Consider the following 11,361-nt stretch of genomic DNA (forward strand, 5'->3'; position numbering starts at 1 on the left):
TAACCTAACCAATAACCAAAAACATTATATAGTTACTTCTTTAGTGATGTGAAAATAAAAAAAATGTATTTATTGTTTTAATAACACCTAATAAACTTAAACAACAACCATAAAATTATATTATTATAAATATTTTCCAACCTAACCAAGAACCAAAAACATTATATAGCTACTTAACTAGTGATGTGAAAATAAAAAAATGTATTTATTGTTTTTCACTATGAAATTAGCATTTTTGAAAAAAGGTAAAGCTTTACTTTTCTTTACAAAACCCCTCCCAACCCAAACTTCGTTTACGTTCTAGAACAAGAAGGAGGATCTGTTCGCTTTTCGCAGGGCGGGAGCGAAAACGAGATTGCAGAGATTTGCGAATTAGGGTTTCACCAGTAGCAGACACTCGAACCCCACGATCGGTTCTTCAGTCCATTAACGGCGCCAAGGTATGTTCCATTTTTAACTTCAATGGATTTCCACCCGCACATTCAGTCTTCCACACAGAGAGGAGTACACGCATTTCAGGTTTCTGGTTCAAAATCCAGTGTGTTTTTAGCAGCCACTCTTGTATGTTTAGGTTTTAATCTCTGTGCTGCAATCTGTTACTGTTTGCAGGGATGGCGCTGGCATTTGATGAGTATGGGAGGCCATTTATCATAATAAAGGACCAGGAGCAGAAGACCCGAATCAAAGGCTTAGATGCTCAGAAGGCCAACATTGCGGCTGCCAGGTCCGTTGCGAGAATCCTCCGCACCTCACTCGGACCCAAGGGAATGGACAAGATGCTCCAGAGCCCCGACGGCGATGTCACCATCAGTAAGCTTCTCTTCCATTTATTGAATCTCTATTTCTGGGTCGGTAAAACCCCTTAAAAATCTAAAAATCTGAAACTAAGTAGAATTTATTTTAAAAAACTTATGATTCATAAGTAGCAGTTACTTTAAAAAATTTATAGGTTTTCCGAAAGGAGTGAAATAAGCAAATACTCTGCGATCTGCTTACTCTTCCTCACAAACTGTGAGGCCCGCCGAGCTAGATGCTCTACATACAACGCTGACTGCCTATGAAAGCTCCCGAATGGGTGAATGCATTGAGATTTCACTAACATTGAGAGATAGACACTTTCCAGGGATCTACTTGGCGTAGAGGTACTTTTGGCGGGCTTTTCACTAACCAAGAAACTTCGTTTACAAATTATTTTGCTCAAAATAACACCAATTGCTCGACAGCAGAAGGTTCATAAAGAAATGGAAATAATAATTTTAAGAAGAATTTCGGAATAAAGAAATAAATTATATAAATGTCCACAAATGATGAAAGGACATTAGGTTAATGGGACTAAAACTATATATTGATGCTGGAGTGCTTAAAGGTATTTGCTGAAAAGGAGAGACTACAAATAAGATTTCAGATTTAACAGAATGACGAATGATAAAATAACAAAGGGGTGATTATCTCAATTGTTTGTAGCCAATGTTGTTGAGCATCTGGCTAGTTCTGGTTACGTGTTAGTAGGTAACCAGTTTAAATCCCCCAGATTTAGGTGCACGTCAACAGTTTTACGAAGAATGCCATTCACAAATATGGAGAAGCATCTCTTGGATTTCCTTATCAGATTTTCAAGGGTTATAATAACAGATAAACCTGATACAATGAAGACAAGACTAATAGCAGAAGCCTAGAAAATAAATAATTCCTAATTTATCTAAGCGTCAAAGGAGAGGTATGCAGGGCCATAAACCAGGCTGGATTCTATCCTGGCAAACTTTTATGAAGCTCATCGGACTGCAAAGTTTGACGGGTTACGTGTGGAAGGGAGAACCCTGGTGATGGGTGTCTGTCTAATGTCTACAAGATATAAGCTGAGAATTATAGCTTTTGTAAGATAGCATACCTAGATGGCCTTGTGGATTATCTGGATGATCTCAACTGTGCTTGGTAAGGGTGCTTCTGAATCACTGATCGTCTGTTATTTTTGCTCATGACTGGTGCATCTACCGGGTCATCGATGCTTCATCCAGCTGAAAAAATGATGCAATCAATCTAGTGGATCTGGGTCTGGAGGACTCATGCATGTCCTGCTCTTAGAGTATTTGGTTCGCTTTACTTTGTTCTTGAATAATGAACTTTGCTTTCACTGTTGTGGGGAGATTTCGGTCTTAATGGATTTTTTGTTGTCATTTCAAAATTTGTAGTGGAGATAGTGGATAAAAGCCATGCACTGCAACAATGCTCCCAGCCAGATAATTTCATTAAATTTTGGAATCTAATAAGAAAAATCGAGTAATAGTTTGTGTGGGAAGCAAAGAAAGTGAGAAAAAAAATCTCTTAGCTTTGAGCTTCATTTATGTGTACTTTGTATAATGGCTACTTGGTTAACTTAGTAGGTCAGTCTTTATTATCTAAAATATGCATATTGAAGATTGGATATCACAGCAGTTTCTCCCTCTCATCGCCATTGTCAACATGGTCGTCAGTGAGCATCTCTACATGAACAGAGGATCTATTTGTCCTTTTAATGTTAACAAATTTATAGTTAATTATATAATAAATATTTTGATGTACATGTACATGAGGACTGATTGGCGCCGTGAGCAAATCCAGGCAAGGGTAGGGGGTTCAAGAATTTTAAGGAAGGTTGCCTCTTGTTCATAATTGTTGTGACAATTTTTCTGATTACTGGAGGTTCAAGAATTTCAAGGAAGGTTGCCTCTTGTTCATAATTGTTGTGACAATTTATCTGATTACCTTGACCTCCCTGATTTCAGCATACGTGTAACTAGGAATGGCTATAAACCATAGTAGCAAAATTTGAATCATAATATGTATTCAAATACAATTCAGTATGGAAAATACCTAATAAAGAAATGCAGCATGGTTCCAATATGGAAATCTATATTTCTAAGTATGAAAATAAGCGTTTTGTTCCATATTTTAGAAGAATTTCATCCTCAGAACACACTAAAACCAGAAAAAGCAATTTATTCTTTGAAAATTTTGCAATGTAGTTTATTTTTAAGTGTTTTCTTACTGTTATTTTTATTTTTTTGAGGTTTTTGCTCTGTTTTTTTGGGGCTTATATGTTGATGGGTATCAAAGACATTATAAGGTAAGTGAACTGTTCTGTATCTGCATTGCAGTGAAAACATATGGAATTTTGTACTGTTGCCGAATTTCCATATAATAAAGAGCAATATGACCAAATCTTGCTACTATGCTATAAACTAGATTTCCAGCATTGAAATCCCCTTGTGTATTCAGCTATGGGTCCTATGGGTCATCTCGACTCCCTCCATGATAGTCCTTAGAACATATTCAGGTTTGTATTTGTTCAATAGAAATGTAGGGAAACAAATATTCCTTTCAAAGGTGTAAGACTCTGTCACCAAGCAATATCTAATGTGCCTAAACATGGTTCTATCAACCCTATGGTTGTCTTGTGGTATTTTTTCTTGCTTCTCTGTTCTACACTACTTGGACACTCCATAACATTTTTCTACATTTTAATCATGCTAATTATAGAATGATTGTTAATTTTAGATAACAATGGTATGTTCTTATGCTTTAGAGAAATTTACGTCAATTTTCCTTATTAGCCCAATATAAATTTCCAGATTAGCAATCACATAAATATTGATAGTATTTGCAGATAGAACATAAACAATAAGAATAAGACAAGTCAATACAAGAGGGCACAATATTTGGCGGATGCTAGAGAAAAACCCCAATGTGGGGAAAACCCTTTGATCAAATCTTCTTATTATTCTTCAAAATTTCAGCACACGGAGAGAGAGAGAGAGAGAGAGTACATCATACAAAATTACTTGCCCAATCACTGTCAAAACAGTCCAGCCAAACAACAGTTAACAAGATGTTGTAACCAGGAAGTTAATGCTAGTTAAACCAACAAAAATCTCCTCCAAATGAGCTCAGCCAAACCCAGTCAATTCGGCATCCAAAGATAGTCAGAATCAACTCAAAACAATCTTGAAATTCTCAGTCAAACTTGGTCAACACTGTGTTCAAAGGGCTTGTGGTCAACCTACTCCAAATTCCTCAGTTCTTGTGCCAAGAGATGTGTCCTCAAGAGATCATTTTTTTTGCTTGAAAAATGTAGTCAAAGGGGATGTTTTGACCCTCAATCAACGCTGTTGCAAATAGCCCAATACAATCTTGCAATTTTAGCTTGAAATTTTCGGTCAACCTAAGTCTATGTGAGAAGAAGAAGAGTTGCTCCTTTGTTGTACGAACCAATGAGGAGAGGAGAGAGAAAGATGTGTTGAGTGATGGTGTCCAAATGAGGAAAATGTCTCTCTTATTTATACACAACGTTGAGGGTGAAGAGATGCATCTGTTGGGTTTCATGAGCCTACATTTGACTGGAGCCGACCTCGACAATTTGTCCTTAAAAGAAATAAGTTCATAATTCCATTTCTGCTTGTCAGAGTGAGATGATCTTTAGATCAATCTTGCACCTCTCGGAAAAAGGAATCCAATAAGAATATCATCTCCATCATATGAACTGTCCAAGGTGGAGTTTGACCCTAGTTGCCAATTTTAACACTCCCTCTCAACTAGTGAGAAATCCACCTGCCAAACCATTTGTCAATCTGTACCATCTTTGTCATCTTTGCTCTACTCTGCTGAAGCATGAAGAAATAATGAAGAAATGATCGAGAGTGAGTGACAAGACCTTGCCACTCTCCACTGACCCGCAGTCAGTATCAATTGATCCCAGATCAATACCAAACATCCTAGCATAAGGAGTACGGCAGTACACGATGCGTCCATCGGTAGTGTTATGGTACCTATCCTCATTTCCCAACTCATTGGCCAGATGAGAGGTATTCCCTATGAGTCTCGGACTACATGGGTAGGATGTATCGACAGGAGAAGGTGAACCACTCATCTTGCTCATATGCCATAGGAGAAGGTGAACCACTCATCCTATGTATATACCAACCATCATGGGGTATCACAAGGGAAGGTGAACCAGTCACCCTGTACACAGTGGACCACTAGGGGAAGGTGAACCACTCACCATATGGTTTCTCATAGCTACAAGAAGTACCCCAAGCCCCCCGGAGCTCCAGAGCTCAATATCCAACTCAAACGTGACCCTCATAAGAGGGTCTTTCCATGACTCCAAGTCGTTCATAGAAGGTTAAGAATTTGACCTTCCCCCGGGGCTTTGTAAGAATATTTGTGACCTGTTCATCAATCCCAATGTGATGGAGCCTTATTGCTCCCTGTTGTACCATATCCTGGATAAAGTGGTACCTGAAATCAATATGCTTGGAGTGGTCATGAAACACGGGATTCTCAGAAAGACGAATTCCACTTTGGTTGTTGCAGTAGATCACAGTGGTATCCAACACATGCCCAAACAGCTCACTAAAGAGCTTCCTCAACCAAACAACTTCACAAGAGGCCATACTTGCAGCAATGTATTCGACCTCGATGGTGCTCAAAGCAACCGATTTCTCCTTCCTGCTCAACCAAGATATTGAAGCAGAACCTAGTGACAAGCAACATCCTGAAGTGCTTTTACGATCCACCACACTGCTAGCCTAGTCAGCATCATAATAACCATGGAGCCTCAAATATCCAACAATGTGTCTCAGTCCATAGGTGATTGTGCCCCGAAGATATTCTCAAGAGATTCTTGGCAGCAATCCAATGTATGTGATGAGGCTCAACCATAAATTGACTTAATGTATTCATTGCAAAGCATATGTCTAGATGGGAGTTCACTAAGAACATTAGGCCCCCCACGAGTTGATGATATTCAGAATGATTTCCGAAATCACGCCCAACAACACTTCCACATAACTTCTTGAAGTTGAGTTCCATTGGAGTAGTCACGGACTTACAATCCACCATCCCAAATCTTTCAAGTAGCTTCACAATGTAATTTCCTTGAGAAAGGAAAATCTCACCTGACTTCTGCCAGACCTTGTTAATTTTAGGTATGTTTTATGCTTAGCTCAATTTACTTCAATATTTCCATATTAGCTCAATATCAATTCCATATTAGCAATCACATTTAGCATGATAGTAAAATGCAGATAGAACATAAACATAAATTGTAGAAGACAAGCCAAGACAAGAGGACACAAGATGTGGTGCTAGCTAGGGACAAGCCCCAATGTGGGGAAATCCTTGATCAATTCTTCTTACATGTTCTTCAATAGTTCAGCACAGAGAGAGATAATACATATACACTAGAAGTCAACATTTTGACTTATCTAAATAAGAGCAGCCATATTCTCTAAGAAGATGGCACTTGAGGCAACTGATTTAAACTCAGGTGAAGGCATGCTGCTTCAATTGATCATCCAAGGTGACTCCATCACCATGCAACACCCATCATTGTGCTACACCTCATCATCATGCTGCACCCGTCACTGTGCTGCACCCAATCTCTGAGCTTCTCTTCATCACTATCCTGCTTCCATCACTGAGCAATACCACATCATCATGTTGTACTCATCATCAACAAGCTGTTGCAATGCATCATGCTTTGCTATATCTATATTCCCATGATCACCATGCTGTACCATTGTGCTGCATCCATGTTGCCCACAACAGTCACTGCATTTATCATGGTGCATCCATCCAAGTATGTTGCATCATTCACTGCTAGTCTAAGGCTACTTTTGACATCCACACATTGCCCCCCAACAGTCCAAAGATGTCCAATCCACTCACTGCAATATGTGCTCCTAAGAAAGGCTCTTAACTCTCCAAGTCAACCTTTCTAATTGGCACCCTCAAGTTGCAATATCAAACTGATCCAAACTGGTCAACTCATTGACCCAACAGACCTCAAATGTTGCTCCAACCTTGTTTGTATACAATTGTTTGTGACTGGCTGATTAGGGCACATTGTTGTAGCCCTAGACACCTCCAATAGACCCTAAACAACCCTTGGAAAGATTGTGGCACAATTTAAGAGAGCCCCTCCCTTGCTACGTTGCTGCCTTAGGGTATAAGCCAGTTCTTGATTGCAGCCAGTTCTTGACTGCCTTGGGCAAGCCCAGATGTGGTGCTATGGCCTGCGGCCTAGCACAACAACAACATGTAGCTTTCGGTCCCTTGAAACATGCCCAAAGAAGTGTCAAAATCGACAACGTTTATCTCTCAAGAACTTGGCATAACAACTAGCACCCTCGGCCTCCATGACATCAACACGAACCTTTGTTTTGACCCTAAAACAACCCTTATCTCCTCGTTGTTTCTTCCTTCTGTGCTACGGCTAGGAGATTGCGTGTTAGGGCAATGGCCAGATCTCTGTGTTTAGGACTCTTCCTTATTGCGGCTAGGATCCCTTCCTTTAGGACAATGTTAAGAAGCCTTTGAGGACAGCGAATATGGTCTCTCCTAGACCTGCGATTAGATCTCTCCTTGCGTTATTGTAGCTTCATTAAAGCCTCCTCCATGACAACGTAGAGCTAGGGCTTCTTCTTATTAGGGCTGCATAGTCTCCTAGGATCTCTCCTCCCACCAAAACCCAAAGACAAGTGGAGAGGAAGAGATCACAAGAAGAGTGTGTGTGCAAATGACTAGCAAGCCACCCCTTTTTAAACTAAAACGTTGAGCACAAGTGGGGGCAATTTGGTTGTTGGCTGACCTTGACAAATTGTCGCATAACATTAGGAAGTCATGTCTAATGCCCTTGTATTGGTAACTCCAAAGTTCTCAAAACCATTTGTAATTGAGTGTGATGCTTCAGGTTTTGGCACAGGAGCAGTACTAATGTAGGATGGCCACCCAATCGTGTTTAAAAGCGGGAAGCTCAATGGATGTGTGTTTGACTACATGAAATCTTTCAAAAGTGTAAGATGTGGATTATTATTAGTCGATTGAGCAAGCAAAGCATTATTTCTTTTTAGTGAATGCATACAGGCAACTGCTGTAATTACTCATACTGCTATTAGTAGTAGGGTTTACCACCTTTTGAGATTCTCTATCCTGACAACTAAACCTTCCTATCTTTTGTCAATATCAATGGTCGTCAATATCAATCACTCTTTCTTTCTTATTAGACGTTCAACGATGGAGCGGGGTTCAGCAATTAGTGCATGCAGATATTCTAGCTGTTTCGACCAAGCTTCTCATAACCTATTACTCGAGCTCCTAAAAGAACACATCAAGGATCCTCTCCACTTATACCTCACCCGAAACTTCTATTTTGATCTTCACGATCAACCTGTTTCTCTATTAGAATGAGATGCATTTTTCTCTCTGATCGATACAGTAACCAGCATGTCATGTAGATGAACCAGAGGGAGCAGCAGAGCAGTGCCCGCCATAGGCTTCGTGTTCTCACCCAAAAGCTAGCTTCAATCCCTTCCCAGCAAATAAGAACTCAGCAGGTTTTGGCTATCCCAGGTATTGACCCAAATGTTATCTAATGAAGAAAGTCATTGTTATCTAATTTCTCCCTATTTACTGATTGATAGGAACTAAAATATGGAAGACCTCCAAATCATTTGGAAAAGGAGGTGCTGCAGCAAAAGAGATGGGTTGAATTTGTTGTTTGGATGGACTCTATGGTATGTAATCTTAGTTGGATTTCCAATATACTTTTAAACCATATTTTCATTTTATTTTTTAGTACTATTAGATATTATATCTTACCTCATTTTATGGTTAACATTGTATAACAAAAACATGTGTTGTGTTATGTAATTAATACTAACATGTAATATTGATTTTTTTTGTCAGAATGCTATAGGTAATGATTGCCAAGACGATGATCCAAATTATGTTCAACATATATCAGGAGATGATGAGGATGAGGATGAGGATGATGGTGGTGAAGGAGGAGATGATGATGATAGTTGCGGTGTTGGTGATGATGTGGATCAGAGTAATGAGGATGGTCAAGATGATCATGAGGATGATCTTGGTGGTGGTAGCTAGGCATGCACATGCATTGTTTTTTATGAAGAAATTATTGTGTAGAATGACATTGTTATGTTTAGATGGGTGTTGTGAATTTACCCTATATCAATGAGACATTTTGATTTTGTAATCATACGATGAGTTTGATTTATGTATGTTGTTAATTTATCATAGAATAACGATATTCATGAAATATTTTGATTTGTTAATCATATTTGAATTTTACTTGTTTTGATTAAAAATAATACTGATTTTATTAGTATTATGTTGCTATTTTATACATGTTTTGAAAATTGTTAATGACACATTGTTATTTTTTTGGATGGATGTTGTCAATTTCTCTTAAATTTCTTTACAAATGATTTTGAATTGTGATATCTGCTTTAATGATATTTAGAAACTATCATATATTTCACTATGAATCTATAAAGGGGGTCATATATGTAAAGAAAAATATACTCTATATAAGAAGTCAAATGCGGATGTAACCATGGATGCAAAATTGAAAGTAAAATTGGATGTTAAACTAGGAATTAATACAAAATGCAAACAATTGACATACAAAGTGTTTTAAATTAGAAGTGAAAAATTGTGCAATAGTTGACACAAGGAAGGGAACAAAACATGGCATACAAAAGGATATCAAATTGGGCAAAAACAAGGACACATAAATGGGCACCAAATTAGATGCAAAAAAAGACAACAACTAGATGTAAAATAAGATGCAAAGTTGAGCGTTAAAAAGAAGCAAAAAACGTTACAAATTAATATGCCAAATGATGATGCAAATAATGGTGTAAATTTGGGATGCAAACTTGGGTGCAAAAAAGGAAAAAAAAAGATGTAAGAAAAGACATAAAACAAGATGCAAAATGGGGCTGAAAAAAGGTGAAACCAAGGATGCCATATTGGATGTAAAAAATGATTCCTAATCACATGCAAATTTAGGCTCGAACTCACACACAAAATTATATGCAAATGTGGACACAAAATGAGGCAAAAAAAGATGCAAATTTGGATGGTGAAAACGATGTAAAACTAGACACCAAAAAAATGCAAAATTGGATGAAAAAGTCGGTGTAAATAATGGTGCAACATTGGACACAAGTAGACACAAAAATGGTGCAAAAAGGGGCATAAAATAGCTTAAAATTGGATGCAAAACTTGGTGCAAAAACAAATACAAAAGTAGACGTAAAAAATGGCTCTAAATTGAATGTACCATTAGACACAAAATAAGATGCAAAGGTGGACACAACACATGACTCAACATAAGATGCAAATATAAATGCAAATTTGGATGCTCAAAATGATGTAACATTAGATGCAAGAGATGGTGTTAAAAATGATGCAAAATTGGATGAAACAAATGACGCAAAATATGGTGCAAAATGAGATGGGAAAAATGGAGACAAATCAAACGTAAATGTGGATGTAAAAAATGGTCCAAAAAAAGATGCAAAAATGGGCACAAAAATGGATGCAAAATTTGGTGCTAAATCAAATTCAACACATGGTGCAAAGATAGGCACCAAAGCTGGTGCAAAAATAGAAGCAAAAACTAGTGTAAGACTAGATACAAAACCTGGCGAAAGACTAGATGCAAAAACTGACACAAAATGGATGCATAAAAAGACGTTAAATTGGATTCAAAATACAGTGTAAACTTGATGCAAATGATGGTGCAAAAATGGAAGCAAAGAATGACACAAAATAGGAAGCAAAAGAGAATGAAAAATAGATGCAAAAAATGACACAAAACTAGAAGCAAAACCTGTCATAAAATAAGATGCAAATCTTGGTTCAAAATTTGACGCAAAAAATGATGCATAGTTTGGTGTAAAAAATGATGCAAAATCTAGCGTGAAAAAGGATGCAAAATCAGGTGCAAAAAAGGACGCTTTAAAAAATGTACAATAGAGCCAGATTTAGTGCCAGGTTGCTCATCACAATTACAAAAAAAATGCACTAAAATCTGGCGCTAAATCTGGCGCAAATCGTTGGTTTTGTTGTAGTGCCTTTGGATGAAAGTCATAGACATCCTATATTTATTATCTGAATTATGATCCCATGCCACTAAATTTGCTTCTGTATCAAATAAACCAGCGTAAATGATACATTTCATTGTTTCAAAACGTGGGTTATTAGGATATTCCTCCATCAATTGTCTTTGAGCTTCTACAGAATGGTTCCCCCCAAGCACATAATAATTGTATTCAAAACATTTTGACTTATCAAATGCTTCTTTGTTGGGAACTTGAAGTGGATCAACAAAAAGCACATAACTAACCACATGAGCATATGGATTGTACCTCATCAATGTCTTCAAGTTGTGAACATGCAGATGATGCGGCTTTCTAACTTGATATTGACATAGTCCTTCACTTGCTTTATAGGTTTGCCTGACATTAAGCTGAAATGTGTGACCACCATCAATTAAGTTTCTCTTTGTCAAAT

At 37.8% G+C, this 11,361-nt stretch overlaps 1 protein-coding gene across 1 annotated transcript; it reads left to right on the forward strand.

Annotated features, from left to right (window-relative positions):
• Positions 1-218: 218 nt before the first annotated feature.
• On the forward strand, positions 219-9,138 carry LOC149193976 (uncharacterized). Its single transcript, XM_089407115.1, has 4 exons — positions 219-440; positions 610-810; positions 8,460-8,552; positions 8,725-9,138. Exons 2-4 carry the CDS (start codon positions 694-696, stop codon positions 8,920-8,922), a joined length of 408 nt encoding a protein of 135 aa, XP_089263241.1. The 5' UTR covers positions 219-440; positions 610-693; the 3' UTR covers positions 8,923-9,138.
• Positions 9,139-11,361: the final 2,223 nt, after the last annotated feature.

The sequence above is a fragment of the Pinus tabuliformis genome, chromosome 2_2 (assembly GCF_031772625.1).
Source record: "Pinus tabuliformis cultivar Carrire ecotype Pingquan chromosome 2_2, CPIR1, whole genome shotgun sequence".
NCBI classification, from domain to species: Eukaryota; Viridiplantae; Streptophyta; class Pinopsida; order Pinales; family Pinaceae; genus Pinus; species Pinus tabuliformis.